Source organism: Cyrtonyx montezumae, unplaced genomic scaffold (genome assembly GCF_038088225.1).
Source record: "Cyrtonyx montezumae isolate F1298 unplaced genomic scaffold, pur_monq_1.0 scaffold_3, whole genome shotgun sequence".
Taxonomy (NCBI): Eukaryota; Metazoa; Chordata; class Aves; order Galliformes; family Odontophoridae; genus Cyrtonyx; species Cyrtonyx montezumae.
In genome coordinates, this window is record NW_027072034.1 from 107790496 (window position 1) to 107808269 (window position 17774).

A 17774-nucleotide genomic window follows, 5' to 3' on the forward strand; every position below is an offset into this window, starting at 1 on the left:
GACATGATTTGAATTCAAAGCAAAGAAAAAGGAAATAAAATTTGAAATTCAAGGTAGACTTTGTCTATCTGTTTGCTCAAATGCAGAAAGCCAGCAAGCCACAATCTTGATCTTTGTTTCCTCCAGTAGCAGAGAGGAAAGATGCAGACATACTGCATCATGGATTTGACAGTTTACTCTTTGGTCTTTTGCTGCAGATGTTGGGTATAAAATATTAATGGAAATATTTAAATGATGCAGTGAAATCTTTATCTTACATCATATAAGATAGAGAATTCTAATAATTAACTGTGGGAACCTTCCATGTAACTTCTGAAGCAAAGGATTCGTATTAGGAAGTGAGAGTTAAGAGGCAAGAAATAAGAATTAAGTTATAACTATTAATTCAGTTTTGTTGCTGATCTTGACATTTTGGAAGTTAGTTTCATCCTGATTTAAAATGAAAGCAGCAAATGTCAAAGCATGGCAAACTCTTCTTTTACTGTCATTCAGATTTCTTTCCAATTTTATACTAAAAGTAGTCTGTCCGGCAGACTGCAAAAGCATGGAGAACCTTGTCATCTCTGCCTCTTGGAAGGCTTATTTCAAGAGCTGATTTGAAACAAGTTATTCTTAAACAGCAGATACATGAAAAGAAAGGGGTCAATAAACAGAAGAAAAATCTATATATAGAGAAGATACAGAGAAGATGTGTAAGGTCCACCAGGAACCCATGACTTTTGAAATCCATGTTTTTGTTTCCTTTCTCTTAACATAAAAAAAGTGAAGCACTTTTGTAAGAATTTTTGGCGAACTGAGATGGGGAACATTATGCAAAATCTTTCTTTTGCTTATTACTATTTAAACTGTATGTTTTTAATTCCAATTTAATTGGAATTAAAGCTAATGGATCAAATAAAATGAGCAAGAGATAGTGTCTGATAAACCGAAGGCCTTACGCTAACACTGAAGGCGAGACGGGAGAGAGCACCCACTGCTGAGTCGATCCCAAAGGAAAGAGAGTGTCCTGTGACCACAGACAGTTTTTATCTTTCCCCCTGAGTGTAAATACATAAAATGCAAAGCATCGCAAAGTCCTCTGGGGAATGCAGTTCTTCTTCTCTTCTGAGTCAGGTACACCCAGAACTATCGATGATCCACAGAGTTGGAGCATTAACTCTTTAACTCCCAATACACCACATGATGTTATGATGTGGAATATCAATAATACAACAAAAATCATAAAACCATAACATTATGTTTAATAAACATTGATTTTAACACCATTTTTCTTTTGACCTGCTAATTAATAAATCTCATGCTGTTTAATACACAATACTGGAAGTCCATCAGTTTATATGGGCTTGCATGGGAAGTTTCTGAATTCTAAATTCTCAAAGGAGATCTCCATCAGAAGGGCTGTTAAAACAGATATCACTCCTACTGAGGTGTGTTGCAAAGGGGTGCAAGCAAGGAAACACAGAACAGTCCAATAAGCAAAAGGCTGAGAAGAACTGAAATGTATGCAGCAATTTCATACTCTGAATTTGGTGCCAACAGACAAAATTGTCATCAAGTCATTCAGCAGCCTACATGAACATCCACTGGAGTATTGTCAGGCACCAGGAGAGTCTGCAAGCATTTTCTCTCTTTCTCCTCCAAAGCCTGGAACACAAGGGGTTCCATCTAAGCAACAGGAAGCACTTTAGTGCGCAAGAGAAGGAGCACTGGAGCGGGCTGACCAGCAAATCTGTGCAGTCTTCCTCCTTGTTTATCTTCAAAAGATATCTGAACATATGCCTTGGCAGCCTGTTCTAGGCAGCCATGCTTGAGCAGGGGGTTTAGACCAGATGGACCCAGAGGTCCTTTCCAGCCTCAGCTGTTCTGTGATTCTGTGACTTGGCTGCATGTGTTGAAGGTCAAATCAGGTATGGTGCATCTGAATAACAACGGGTCGTAGCCACACAAGAAAGTACAGTGAGAAGTTTTGATGGGGCCACTTCATCTTCTGCAGAAGCTGAATTTGAGCTCAGGCTCATGCCTTCGGCCATTACCTGAGCTCTGCTGTAGGTACATCTGTATCTAACTATGTACTTTGCTGATCCTCCCCACTAAGTCATCCTCTGAAATCAACCTCAGACTGTCCTCGTCTCTGTGGATTTGCATTAGGATTTGTCTGTTCCCAGTTACTGCCACCATTCCTGCCTTGCTCTCCCTGTTGATGATAGCACTGCTATTTGTCCCCAGCACCCCACTCGGCTCAAAGCTCTCCTGGTCTGGTATGGAAACCCTCCCTCCTGCTCCCTGACATCAATGACAGAAAATTAATTTCAGAACTAGGATATTTGCCAGAAGTTTCAGCCAAAAAGCAATAATTTGTTTTATCATGAACAAAGAACCAATCTCTTCTAAACAGACTTTCTAAAATGTGTCCAATACATGAAAACTAATAAGCTTGCACTGTCGGTTCCCTTGTATGAAAAGTTTTTTTATGTCTGTTAATAACATCACCTAACTTATTAACTGTCATTCTTAGCTGGCTGATTTTGTTTCCTTTCAAATATTCTTTGACAGACTGGCCATCTAGACGTGACAGTATCATTACCAGTACCTACTTTTCATATAAAATGTTATGGAGTTTTTAAATAAAAATAGAAACACTCTGAAATACAACTGTTCAGAAGTGTTGCCAATTTACTTTATTACAGCTGAAGTCTAGTTGCCTTGTATCCATGTTTTCATTAACAGATAACAGCTCTTGGACTGCACACACTTTTTTCTAAAATTGCATCATAGTCTCCTCTCACGTATCATTTGTACCCTGCACAATATTTTGCTGATGCTAACTGCTGATGGTCTGTGTTTGTTTTGTTCATTTTTGTTTGTTTTTGAAGGAAAAAGACTTCCCATTTTACTGACCATATTTTCAATCATTTCATACCAGCACCAACAGACAAACCAGCGGTGTCAAACATCTAACCACATGTCCACATTGTTTGACTCATATAAAATGTCTATGATTTGAGTCTTGACTGTTGTAAACACAGCCTTTCAGTGATTAACTGCTCATAAATTGAAGCAGTTCTTCCACAGACGGTGCTTCCAGTTCATTAGGTACTATATTTAAAGAGCAATATTGTTTCTAGCTATTTCACTGAAGATGATTTTAGCATGCTGACTACTAAAAAATCTAAGGATGAAGCCCGTAGGATTTAGGAGTGATAAAGAAATGCTAAAGAAAATATAAATAATATAAAATAAGCGTAGAAGAAGACACAAAAAACAGGAGATTTCTTGGTATCACTGATCTTTCATCAGCATTGTTTCATTTGAAATAAATAGAAAGCAGAAGCCAGGAGGAACAGTTTCTCATAACATGTTAATATTAAATAACATCCTAGTGGGTTGAGAAATCCTTTACAAGAGACAGCGTGTATACCAGTCTTTTTAGAAGTGTATCACTACTACATATATATGGTATTTTACATTAGAATAGATGGTACTTGACTTTTTGTCACTGAAAGGTGTCCAAGTAAAACATGAATGGAACTTAACAGTAACCACATATGCACCAGAAGCACTGAGGTGAATTCAAATAAAATGGACCATTACTAGTTTTTGTGATTGCCTCAGACAGATGGAGAACTAATGCTATTTTTTCTACTTTTCTAGATTTTTTCTATATTTTTTCTAGATTATATCACTATTTGGTGGATCTCACCTTTGTATTAAAATCAACCTTTTTATCCCCTGCTTAAGGAGAAAGAAGTGACTTGACTTTCACAGCTTTTTAAATGACAGCAGCAATTACAGCAAATTTACACATTTGCATTGGTTTGCAAGAAAGATCTTTTTAATAGGCACATAATGCTTTCTTTTAAAATGCTGGCCTTTCTGGGACATTTAATCATATCTCTCAGGAATGTGTATGAAACTATCAATTACCAATCTGATTAATTCTGGATTGTTGTAAGGGGAGAGATCTGAGAGGGAATCAGGACAGGAACAGATAAACAGTTCTCAAGTAGAGCAGCAGAACTTCCTACAGATCTGAGGTTTTTTAATAGCTGTTGAGATTTGTTGCTGCTGAGAAAGTCACTGAGTGAAAACAAGGACCTGCCTGCAAAGTCACAGTGGATATGGAAGAGCTGTATACACAGTGGGTTTGGAAGAGCTGATCTTTGTGTTTCTTTTCTACCTTGTCACATATTAAAAAAGTCAACTACTCAACACTGGGTTCCAATAATGTTTGACTTTTCCTTCAGCTAATCAAAATCTTTCCGTCTTCTTGTGGAGTTTAATATAAAAAGACAATACAGTCACATTCACTTTGAAGCTCAGCCTGATTCAGGATCCTGCACTAAAGGTAAATCCAGATTATCACAGACTGATTTCCATTTGACAAAATACTGTCAACTGCACCCAGGGGATGAATTAGCATCTCTTTGGCTCAACAATACTATGCTCTGCTGCCATAGTATGACTTAAAAGCAATCTGAACATTGCCTCCACTTCACACTGCTTTGGTTTGCAGAATATTTTGGGTACACACTATACCTTACACTTATATACATGCTATAGTATAGTTTTCTTTCTGGAGGAAAGTAAATCAGAAGACCAAAAGCAGGAATGTACCAAAGACTATTTCTAATGTATTTTCTCCACCTTTTACTAATGTTATTTTTTGTGATGGTCAGAAAACCCAACAATCTCTTCAGCTTCACCTATGGGGTATTTGAAGGAAATGTGTCTGAAGGAAATTATGCTGTTCAAAGATTTGAATCAGGTGGTTGACAACTCTACCACCAAGCCCTGCAATTGGAGAAAGCACACATGCACACATAGATCAAGTAGAGGAAGTATACCTTTGAATTTACTTTCAACTGCCCTTGACTTCTCCTTTCTAATATTCTCTTCTTACTTGATGTTTCTCCTGATTTCATCGCCTCACTTTCTGTTTCATTGCTCAGAACTCTGAATTTCTTGTTGCTTCTATAATGATTTTCTACCTTCTACTAATGCTGCTGTTTGTGATAGTCAAAAAAACCATCTTCAGCTTTACAGAAGATCCCCTGGCATGCTAGCTAAAGGCCCAAAGAAATAACACAGTTCATCAACCTGTAAAAAAGTTGAAATCTCTCCCTGATGGCAATTAAACCTTGTGTCAGTATCAGGATACTGTTGATCACACAGCTGCTGTGAGTCCAGAGGTGCTGAACTATGCTCCTGTACAGAGACCGGGGCCTGGATGCAAAAGGAACAAGAAACAGAGGAAGAGGCAGGCAAGGACAATCCCGCGAAAGAAAACCTGCTTCTAAGGATGAACACTCACATGTATCTCCTCCCTGTACAACCTTCTTATGTATTGACATTGTGACAGACTTTGGTGACTGCTGGAATCGCTTCTTTCTACACTGCATGTCCTGTGTCTGCCCATCCTCATTATGACAGAGAAATGTTTGTCATTTGAGTCATAAGCATGAACTGATAATATAATCATGACGCCTTAAGAGTAAAAAATATGGGAGAACAGAGTCCCCCTGCTCTGGGAAAGGTTGCAAATGGGAATGTGAATCCCATTAGGGGCCCTGACGGAGCTCATAAAGGCTGAATATCTTGGAGCAAAACAGCCACATCAGGAAAGACTCCCAGAAAGTAATTATCAGTACCTTTTTTCTCAGACAGAAATACATGAAAGATATTCAGGATGTCATTATAGAAAATAGTACTTCCTCTCATATAGCATATTAGGTTATAGCAGGGTAGAGAGTAGGCAATAAGGAGTCAACCACAAATATAAGTAAAAAAAAGCATGAGCAGAAATAATACTTGCTCAATGGGCAATGGTGATAGCTACTGTAATTTACACGAAACAGATCAACAATTGCATGTCCCATCACAAATAAGTAAGGAAACAGAAGGAAAAAAGGAGAACATTAGTGGGACTACTTTCATCAGACAGCTTTGAAGCACATGAATGCAGGCACCAGTCTGAGGTAAACACCCTGAACTATAGCATGAATGTTTCTAACCACTCTGTTCTACTGATCCATTCCTTTGTGTTTCAGAGTTAAAAAATTCTGTGTTATGCTGGATCTAACACATTTTTTTCTGTCCTTATGGCTTTACAAGCAGTGTAACAAGCAGGTGAATGACCTCCTTTCAAGCCTGCTAAGTAATTCTGAGGTGTTAGAAGGAAGAAAAACGCCAGGATAGAAAGCATTTCCCTTGAATTCTGTTTTGCATCTTCAATTCCTGCAGAACATAACAGAACCAAGAAGTCATAGGCAGAAAGGGACATAAATATTTTAATATCCACTTCACAGCATCTCCTCCTTGGGTCACTGTTTTTAGGAATGGAAGTTCCAATGATCTATCTGTTAGCTGTACTGAATGAGTGAGAATTAATACGAAGATTCAAAATAGCTTGCTAAGCTCTGCGACATCTAAACCAACAGACAGCAATAGCAAATACATGCTGTGGTCCCTCTCTTCTATATACACAGCATAGATAATGGGCACAGGCAAAGTAGTTCTGTGTTCCTAAATGCCAGATTTACTGTTACACAAATGGGTGTTAAATATGAGTAATAGATCTAGCACTTTTTAGAAGCACAGCTTTACTGCTCATATAACACTATTTACAGAGAGCATGTGCTCAATACCCCACTCATGTCCTACTTTTTTCTGCTTCTGCAAAGCACCCAGGAAACAGGCTCGCTGCCTGCATGCCACTGCTACAAGATTCCCAGACGTGAAACCTCTCTGTGCAGGAAGGAACAAGCTGCATACTATAAGAATAGCTCTGAAGCCAGGAAAAAGCTGCTTTAAGTTAGTAGCATTCTTCCATCTGTCAAATGAGAGAATGTGTTCCCATTATGGGCTGGGGGAAGGAGCTATATACTGAGCAACTCATAAAAAAAAACTCGTCTTTCCCATCTAGGTGCTCATATGAGCTAGGACAATTATTTTCAAAAAATACTGCAACCACTTAAGAACCCACTGAGAATTCACTTGCACATAGACTCTGGATGCTGAGATAACTGAAAATGACACAGTGTGACTGCTATTGTTTTCTTAGTCAATTAAGCATATCTTGCACACAAGTACTCCCACAGTATTAGTTTTTGTATTTTTTTTATGAAACCCTTGTACTTGCAAGTTCAGATTACTTTCAGGTATACTTTCAGGCGTGGTCCCTAGCTCTCTACACATCTGAACTTCCGCTTAATAAAGCATATAAAATCCATCTCCAAAGATTTACTGTTTTCATTCTGTTCACACACACAAAAAAAATGCTGAATGTAATATCAAATTCTGCTAAGATATTTGCTCTAAAACGGATGTCATGCATAAAATATTTCCGTTTTAAGAATTAACTTTACAAATTACATTTCTACTGGCATGCTTTAACTTTATCTAATAATAATACACCATAAAGTAGTCTAGTTAATATTAATGTGAAACTTGAATAACTTAAACTACATTAGTGTAAGATGAGAATGTGGGCTGCTATCTCTAATCTAACAAAAAGGATACAATGACAAGCAAAAAAATATTCCAACTCTCCTCATCTGTTACAAATATATCATCTTACTCTCTTATGAAATGTTTTCCTCAAATACAGAATTATTAAGGAAAAATATTCTATTTTGAGAAATTCGGTTCAAACATGACTTTTTATAATGGTTAAACACACCGTAAGAAAGTACAACATAAATTGATCTATATTTGGACAGATACATCATTTTTTTCCTACCTAAAACTACTTCAGGCTGTAGCAAATGGTTCCTAAATATATTAGTGATGTTTGAAATACAGATACCACCATTATTCAGGAAATCAACACTGAGGAATGAGAAAAGCCATCTTTCTTTACAGATAGTAAATGCCTGTTGCAATTTCAGGCTACAGAGATAGACGCTGATGAGAACAAAAGAAGTTTTAATGAGGAGAATTTTAAAACATATGCCATAAATTAGTTGCTTTTTTTAGCCTCTAAGCTTATTTTGTACTGACTTTGTACTTTATATTCCCCTAAAGAAGTGCAGACCTATAGATGTTTTTTCAAATAACTTAAGTTCTATCTCAATACTTAAGTTAAGAAGCATCCAAAGATAGGAAGGATTAATAGTAAAAGTAACAATAACATAATCACTAATAATACTGTTAACTACTAAAAGCCAAGAAGTCAAGTTTTAAATCAGGTGAGGACTATAAAAGAGGTGGGAGCATGGGTAGAGTTCTCCTCAATCCTACTGGGTAGAGACTGAGGTCTGGGCAGAAGGAAGAGAACAGATCAGTTAAATGAATGGCTGCATGGATGGTGTCATGCCCAGGGCTTTGGCTTCTATGATCTAGGACACACCTTTGATAAACCCTGAAGGCTGACCTGGGGTGGGACACAACCAACCAGGAGAGGCAAGAATATACTAAGCAGGAAGCTGTCAGGTCTCATCACCAGGGCTTTAGCTAGATTTAATGGGGGAAGAGGATGTACTGCTAAGGAAAGGAGAAGATTCAGGGAACACTGTCACTTTAGGAATCAATAGGGGAAAATCTAAGCTTCATCCCAGAGGTGTTTGAGAGAAATTCTCCAAGAAGGTAACCCAGGTTACGTGCCTCTATACCCATGCACATAGCATGGTAAGTAAGCAGGAGGAATTGGAAACCGTCATGCAATTGGAAAACTATGATCTTATTGCTATCAGGGAAACATGGTGGGATGACTCACAGAACTGGAATACCATGATTGATGGCTATAAATTTTTTAGAAGGGATAGGCAAGGTAGGAGGTATGTGGGAGTTGCCCTCTATATTAAGAAGTGAATAAACTGAGAAGAGCTGGCTCTGAGAAACAGTCATGAACAGGTTGAGAGCCTGTGGAATAAAATTAGGGACTGGACCAATAAAGGGCATCTGGTGATCAGGGTCTACTAGTCATCTAATCAATGGGAACCTGTTGATGAGGCCTTCTTGCTTCAGTTGCAGGAAGTGTCATGACTGCAGACTCTCATTCTGATGGGAGTTTTCAACCACCCAGAACAACACAACAAACTGCAAGAAATCCAGGAGACTCCTGGAGTCCACTGATGACAACTTTCTGGTTCAGAATTGGACAGGTATAGGACTGACGTACCAGAGGTGAAGTGTTGCTGGACCTGGTGCTCTCCAATGCAGAAGAGATTGTAAAAGAAGTAAAGACTGGAGCTGCCCACGCCCATGTCAAGTTCGTGATCCTGAGGAACACTGGCCTGGCAAACAGTGGAGTCAGAACCCTGAATTTCAGAAGAGTGAACTTCAATCTTTTTAAGGAAATGTTGGGTGAGATCCCCTGGGAAATTGACCTTAGAGATAAAGGAACAGAGCAGAGCTAGCAGCACTATAAGAATGCCTTTCTGAAAGCAGAAGAGCTCTCCATCCCCCAGAATAAGAAATTAGGTGGAGGACACAGGAAATCAGTGTGGCTGAGCAAGGACCCACTGGCCAGGTTCAGGGGAAAAAAAGTACAAGGAATAGAAGCAGTGATGGGTGGTCTGGAAAGAATATAGGGATTCTGTCCAGACGTGCAGGGATGGGATCAGAAAATTGGCAAGGCATGTGACAAGCAGTAAGAAGGATTTCTTTAGATACACTGATCAGAAGAGACAGGCAAAGGAGAGTGTGCTCCCTCTGATAAATGAGAAGGGAGAACTGCCCTCCTCAGACATGGAGAAGGCTGAGGTACTTAACTAGTTCTCTGCCTCAGTATTTATTGTCAGTCAGGATTCTCATGCCTCTCATTTCCCTGAACTTCTAAGCAGGGGCCAAAGGAGCAAAATCTCTCCCAATATAAGAGTGGAGCAAGTCCAAGACCACCTCATGAGGCCGAATGTGTACAAGTCTATAGGGTCAGACAACATGCATCCCAGAGTTCTGAAGGAACTGGCTGATGTGGCTTCCAAAATGTTCTCTATCATATTTGAAAAACTGTGGCTATCAGGTGAAGTCCCTGGTGACTGAAAAAAGGGAAGCATCACTTCCATACTCAAGAAAGGGAGAACGTAAGATCCAGGGAACTACAGGCTGATGAGCCTCACCTCTGTGCCTGGGAAGATAATGGAGCAGATTCTCCTAGTAGAGATGTTAAGGTACATGTAAGATGAGGAGGAGATCTGAGGTAGCCAGCATGACTTTACCAAGGGCAGATCATGACTGACCAATTGGGTGGCCTTCTATGATGGAGTGATGGCACTGGTGGAAAATGGAACGGCATCTGATGTTGTCTACCTGTACTTAAGCTCACTGATGTGGTCCCGCACCACATACCTATCTGTAAATTGGAGAGATATGGAATTTAAGGCTGGACTACTAGGTGGATAGAGAATTGGTTGGATGGCTGTAGCCAGAGAGTTGGTGTCAACAGCTCTATGTCCAGGTGGAGGCTGGTCACAAGTGGTATCCCCCAGGGCCATCCTGGGACCAGTGTTCTTCTACATCTTTATTAATGACATAGACAGTGGGACTGAGTGTACCCTCAGCAATTTTACTTATGACTCTAAGCTATGGTGTAGCTGACACAATGGAAGGGAGGGATACCATCCAGAGGGACCTGGACATGCTTGAAAAATGGGTGCATAATAATCTAATGAAGTTTAACAAGGCTAAGTGTAAGGCATTGCACTTGAATTGAGGCTATCTCAGATACAATTACAGACTAGAAGTCACTGAGAGTGGCCCCGTGGAGAAAGATCTGGGGTCCTGATGGACAAAAAGCTGGACACAAGCTAGTAGTGTGCTCTTGTAGTCCAGAAGGTTTACAGTATCCTGGGCTGCATCAAAAGAGGGGAGGCCAACGGGGAAGGAGAGGAGATTGCCCCCCTCTACTCTGCCTTCATGAGGCCCTATCTGGAGTACTGTGTACAAACCTGAAGCCCCCAGCATAAGAGGGATGTGGAGCTGTTGGAGCAGGCCCAGAAGAGGGCCACGAAGATGATCAAAGGGCTGGAGCTCTTCTATAAAGATAGGTTGAGGGAGTTAGGCTTTTTTAGCTTGGAGAAGAATGCTCTGAGGAGAACTCATTGTGACCTACCAGTACTGGACGGGGAGCTTACAAGGAGGAGAAAGATTGACCTTTTATGTGGTCTGATAGTGACAGGACAAGGGGAAATGACTTTAAACTAAAAGAGTGGAGATTTAGATTATATGTTAAGAAGAAATTCTTCACTCAGAGGGCAGTGGGGTGGTGGAAGAGGCTGCCCAGAGAAACTGTGGATGCCCCATCTCAGGAGGCATTCAAGACCAGGTTGGATGGGAAACTGTGCAGCCTGATCTAGTGGTTGGCAACCATGACCATGGAACGGGAGTTGGAACTGAATCATCTTTAAGGTAACCTCCAACCTAAGCCATTCTATGATTCTGTGAATAACTATAAATCTTTTCATAAACAACAGTTACCAAATGTAGAGTGCATGAATGAAATATTAAAAAATCATTCATTAATTTTCAACAATTTAAGTGAATAAAAAAGAGTTGGTTTCTTCATGAAATGCGAAAAGCAAAAAAATACTTCATCAACTAAGAGCAGGGATTAAAAATGCAAAGATTTTTTTGAATGATAGCATTGCTGAAGAATTCATAAATTCACAGTTAAACTATAAATATCTGCTGTAATTCATCAAATACTACTTTTCTATACACTAATACTTGTACCATTTATCTCACTTGTCTAATATAGTATGTGGAATATTACTGTCTTTAATCATGTTTGTTCTTTCAGTGCATGGACTCCAACTGTATTATACAAAGATTGTGTAGCACATCCATCAGTGGAAACAGTTCACAACTTTACATATTTTCCATACAAAATAAATCCCTGTACTCTTCTATGGGCAATCCATAAAAACTTTTCTAGCGAACTATGATGAATTAAAAATCCTCTTTTAGCAGAATCAGACACATGATCCAAACCGAAAAATCCTTTAATGGCTCTTCTCATTCTCTAGCACTGTCAAAATTAATCTCAGTTTACCTTGACCATTCCACATATGCTGCTCCCAAACTCCAGAGTCTTTCATGCACTTTACACCAGATGTTATTCCTACCTTACTATCTCTCATCACTTGCAGCAGCCCTCTGAAAATTAATGGTATCTATGGCTTCTCATTCATTCTCCTTACCCAGCTTTCCAAATAAGTTTTCATGCTTAGCCCAGTGTCTCTTTCATTTACGTATTCAAGTTTCTGTGCTTAGGTACATTAGCAGAAGCCTGCACAGATATCATTCTGTTGTGCAAAATATAAGAACCATGCCTTTATACCACTGATTTTAAAATTTGTAGCTTAAATCAGCTAGCACTAAGAAACAATTGGAAATGACTGGAAGTTATTATGTCCACGGCTGAGAAACAAAAATACAAAGCAGCAAGTCTAATAGGGAGCCTGCAGGAAGTCTCCAAATACATGAAAGACAGGTATTAAGAAAAACATGCTTCATCCGAAGGTATGAAGAATGCTTATATAATTCTTGCTTCAAAGGGAAAAGTACTTTCAGGTCAAACATCCAGTATTCACTGACAGCCTTATTTGCCCGTGTGTAATGATGGAGTATATAAAAAGATGGAAAAACTAGAAGTAATTACAATGAGTTCTAAAAAGTTATAATTTGAAATTACAGATTCTACTCTCCTTTTCTTTGTTTGTTAATTATGTCCATATAAAGCAGATTCAGAGTAATATTACTTTATTCTACTTTGCACATATAACAAATGGTAATAAGACCAGTAGGGAATTATGTTTACTCCCATTCAAAAGTGATTTAAATAATGTGAAAGCTGTAGGTGTTCATTCTCTCACTTGGATAATGGCAGAAATTATACCTTTGGGAGAAGCTGGATTGCTTGGAGTATTCTTTGTCTATGTCCAGAGTTAAGTATTCCTATTTCCAAGAGGTCTTGGTCCTCCATTACGTTGCTTCCCTAAAATGAGAGGAAAAACAGCAGAAATAAAATGAAAAAAGAACAGATTACTTCAACAGCTTGAAACAAGTCCCTTCTGCTGGGTTTAGAAGAGAATGCTTTGCTGAATTTTTTGTATTTGACAAGATTAATAAATTACTGATGATGGTATTCGTTGACGCATTGACAAAACACGGGGGGAGGAAACTTGAACTTGTGGACAGTTTCTATACTGCTGGCACTCATGTCAGTAGAGAAACTGGAGCTCCCAACAAACCCAAAAACCATATGAACCTTCTTTCATTTGATTGGAACCAAGGACGTGACTATAGAAATATTCCAAAATTCTTCATTTTTTCATTCTCCTCCTACATCACCCAGTTATGTTCATTTTAATCCAGTCTTGAAAATACTTAACATATAATTAGAAAAGCAGAATGGATAAGACTCTTTAATTACTTATCAATAAAAAGCTGAAGCAAACTAAGAGGGGGAGTGGTATCCACAAACTCCATATGGTTCCCTCCCCCTGAATTTAGCTGTACCAGTGCAACCCAAACGTTAACTGTCACTGCTCTTATCTGCTTTCAGACAGGTCAAAGAATTCTTAACATGCAAACACAAGTTAAACACCATCTGTCTAAACAATACACAGAAGTTCACAAAAATCCGTAAGTCTGCAATTCAAGTCTCTATTCTTAGGATCTTCTAGAAGTAGGAGACATCATACAGCTAAGTAAGAGGGTAATATAACTCCTAAAAGATGATCCTGTAGTTCATCCGAAGAGTGGGCCATACAATATGCAATTGAAGGAGTCTGGCAACACACAGGTGGAAGGTTTAGCATTTGAAGCATAAGGTACTAGATTAGCTGTCAGTGATTATTAGAAGTCACAGAAGGCAAAACAAGTAGTAAAAAATCTGAATTGCAGCCAGAGATCACACCAAGACAATTCAAAGTAGCCTGGCAATCCTGCATTCCTTTATAGATTACTACATTTCACACCAAAAGATAAAAAACTCCCAACTATTACATTTATGAAGCAATCCTGCAGAAAAGCAGATGACCTTTCTGAACTCCTACTCCTGATGGAGCCTTATGATGCTAATTTGTTAAAATGAAGAATTTTTACTATTTGCTGTCATTTAACATTACCATGAAATAGGCTTTATGCAAGCAGATCCGTGAAAAACTTTATCTCCACCTTTCTATTTAGCTTGCTGCTTCTGACTCAGTAGAGACCTTAAGGAGCAGCAAAATCAAAAGCTGAGAAGCTCACAACAGAACATGCTTAAATGCTTTGCTGAATCAGGGTTTAACGAAGGGTATGAATTATTTCTGAATATCAAATCTCCTGTCCCACAGCAACACGGCTTTCTTTCAAAAAGCACAGTGGAATAAGCAGCGCTTCACTCTGTTCGGTTGCTAAATCTTCTTTCCTTTCAGATGGACTGATTAGTTTACAGATGTACTCTTGAGGACTCTCAAGTGCTACTCTGCAGAATATCTTGCAAAATCTAGGGGAGGTCTTTTTAAGGCAATCATTGAAACACTGCAAAGCTATTACATTTAAAATTATATTTCACAGTAAGGGGTATGATTTAAGGCTACAAGGCTGCAAATCATATCTTGAAAGAATTTGTGCATAGCATCAGAACAATGCTACTCTGAAGGGAGAAGCTGTGCAATCATGTCATTTTAAGTACATCATGTTGTATAAGAGTGTGCAAAGCACAGACTGTGCAAACACTGGTAGTGATAAGGTGGGTTTAATACCATTTTTATCTTCCTAGCAAACACATGCAAGATGTCATTTCTCTTTTTTTCCTTTCTAGGTTAATTAACCTAAAGGGGGCTGTAAATTTAAGGAAAGAACTGGGGAAAAAAAAAAACAACCCTGCATTCTATGTTATTGCTGCTAGAAACAGCTAGCATAAATGGCTTGATGCAAATTGAGCCAACAGAAGATCCTATCTAAAAAAAAACACCCAGACTTCATATTTTCATTCATTTTAATAAATGCAGCAATTTGTTTATTGCCATTGCTTTCACTTCCTTTTGCTGTTCTTCAGATTTCACCCCTCATCACTGTACGATGTTTATGCACAGTCAGGGTGTACTCATCACTGTGCTACTACATACTGTTTATTGGTGTCAATAACCTTGGCACCCAGTTTAAAATACTGGAAATTTAAAACCCAGTTCAACAAATACTCAGGCACAGGAAAAATCCTGCCTGTTTGTGCCAAGTTGCTGCTTGGCAGGGACAGCATTGTTTTATTAATTCTTTACTATTGTTTTTTCTTTCTGTTCAAGGTCAATTATATTTTCTTTGCCATTAGAGTTTCATGTTGCTGTTGTTTTTTAAATTCAGGAAAGCCTGGAATTAAAGCTGTCTCCTTGTCCCCAGTCTGTGAAGGCAAGAACCTGGTCTTCATGTGCTCCAGTTTTGGAGCTTTTCCTGTGCTACCATCACTTTCAACATCAGCAGCCACTCATCCCTCCTGTAAAACAGATCCTGTTGACTCCTACCAAGGGACTAAGCCTGCTCTTTATCTCTCCACAAGAGCAAATGGAGGAACTTTAGATAATAATTCTCTCTTGTTGACAAAGAAGAGTAAATTGATCATAGAAAGCTGCTGAAAGAAGCAGCCCCCCTTATTTCTATCTCCCTGGTGCCTGCTTCCATTCTCCCATTAAACTCAAGCCCTGATTCTCTTTTTACCTCTTTTTGCTCTACTCCAGCCTCTTTCCACATCCTCCTACATCAAGAGTGAGGAAAGCCTCACTTCCTTCTTTTTGTTTTAGTAGATCAGGGACAAGAGGAGAGTTTGTCTCCATTCTCTGAGATGCTGTGCACATATTTATTATATGCTGGGCCAAAGTTAACCTAGTTAATTTTATGGAGATGACATGGCAAATTTAATTAAAATGAATATGAATACAATAATGCCTTTTCACATTATTTCAGTCTCAAAAATACCTGAGCTGTATTAGCTGAAACATTCACCACAAAGAAATAATTCTAGTAGACACTTAGAGAATTTCAGTCTAAAGATTTAACTTATTTGCTTATATACAAGAGAATACAGGTTCTTATAACAGAAAATATGGGACAGCAATCTCTACTGAGGTTATTATGTTCTTATTATGTAATAAAAGCATAAGAGGCTTTGTGGTGATCTTGCAGCTTCCCTAAATCTATAGGAAAACTTAGAAGGAAAACTTAATTCTCAGAATTAGAGCTGTAAGAATATATAAAAATTACTTATACTAGGGCAAATTCAGATCTCATCAATTTCAGTTTATACTGTTGAAATTCCTGTCATGCAAGGGATAGGCTTACATATGAACTAGAAATACTCTGTTTCCAAAGTTCACTTGAGGGAAGACTACAGCTGATGCTCTCTGGGCTCTGTGGCTCTGCACTACTCTCATGAATATCATCTTTATTTTTGTAAGCACACTGAGGAAACTCATCTCCTGAGTAAGTTTCACAGAACAGTTGGGCTCAAAAACAGAAGAAAAATGGCTGAATAGTAGGAAACATATGAAAAATAATATAATTTAGAAAACTCAGAAACTCTGCCAAAGACTGAGATAGCTCCTATAAACAAGTTAGTGCAAAAGCCATTATGTTTTAGTATGAGTTAAAGACTTTATTTAGCATTTATTTGGAATGTTCCACACAAAATCAGCTCTGGCACCCTTTCCAAAAAATTGTGCTTTCAATTTTAATGCTAGATTCCAGAAGTATCTAAGTATATACATACAGAATCTTTATTAAACAATTTAATTTGGAGCATGCAGGTTTATTGCAACATTAAGTACTGCCTCTATTAGTAAAAAAAATCCTAGTTTAAATAAATTAAATGTCTCAAAGAACCTCTAAAATCCAGTCACAGCAAAAGATTCATAAACTTGTAGACAACTTCATCTACTACCAAAGCAGAACAATTTAAAAGATTTTTTTTAAAGACTAAACATATTCTACATCCTTTAGAAACAAAAGCACTTTGAAGATTTGTCCCTGAAGATATTAAAATATATTTATTAGAAGAACATATTAGGATGGCAAGTACATGTGTATGTTTCTCATTGTTCCTCTTTAGTGCCTATGTCTTTAATCTTCCTTCATATATATTCTGTGCTACAGACCTAGAGCAAATAAATTCCAAAAAAAAAAAAAAGTGTCTGGTTTCTATCATTTGAGTAAAATAAAAATAGCAGGTAAACTATAAAACAGTTGCCAGATATATCACTAGACTTATCTGAAAACTCAGCTACTAAAGTTGGAAAGTGAAAGAGTGTGGGAAATAAACTGCCTGCATATGCATTTTCATCTTATTCTTGATCTTCACCTTGACTAACAGAGTGACAATCTCATAAAAATCAGAGAGAGGTTCCTTAGATTTTAATCGCAATCAAAGTTGTAAAAAAAAAAAAAAGAAAAAGGAAGAGGCAAAGACCTATGCATCCCTATGTGTAAACTGAGTAAAAACTAACCAGAAGAAGAAAGAAAGAACTAACATTTTTGCATATGAGACTCTTGCTTTCCTTTATAAAAGTAAATAACATTACATTAGAATTGAAGATCTGGGAGAATTCTGTCTATGTACTGGCAGCAGCAACTAGACCAGCTTTTTCTTCTCTCATCTGTGTCAGCCAGAGAAGGAAAAGCAGTGGATCTGGTACCTATAGCTGTGTAAGAACTGCTGCTCATCAGTTTGAATCTACTCACATTGAGACCAAATTGAGCTGCAGGTGCCAAGTGCCACTGGAGGTGATTTGCCCAAGAACACAGTAGGTGTGGGTAAGGGAAAGATGACTCCTGTGCCTACTATAGTGTTGATGGGGGTA

The 17774-nt window shown here is 38.3% G+C and overlaps 1 protein-coding gene across 6 annotated transcripts in view; it reads right to left on the reverse strand.

The window, feature by feature from the left end:
• The window catches only part of ANKS1B (ankyrin repeat and sterile alpha motif domain containing 1B), a 197915-nt gene that overhangs the window by 158254 nt on the left and 21887 nt on the right, over positions 1 to 17774 (reverse strand). For all 6 annotated transcript variants that reach the window (XM_065742741.1, XM_065742736.1, XM_065742740.1 and 3 more), the window contains exon 2: positions 12836 to 12934. In XM_065742741.1, coding sequence (XP_065598813.1) covers positions 12836 to 12934 — 99 coding nt within the window. The remainder of the gene's footprint in view (positions 1 to 12835; positions 12935 to 17774) is intronic.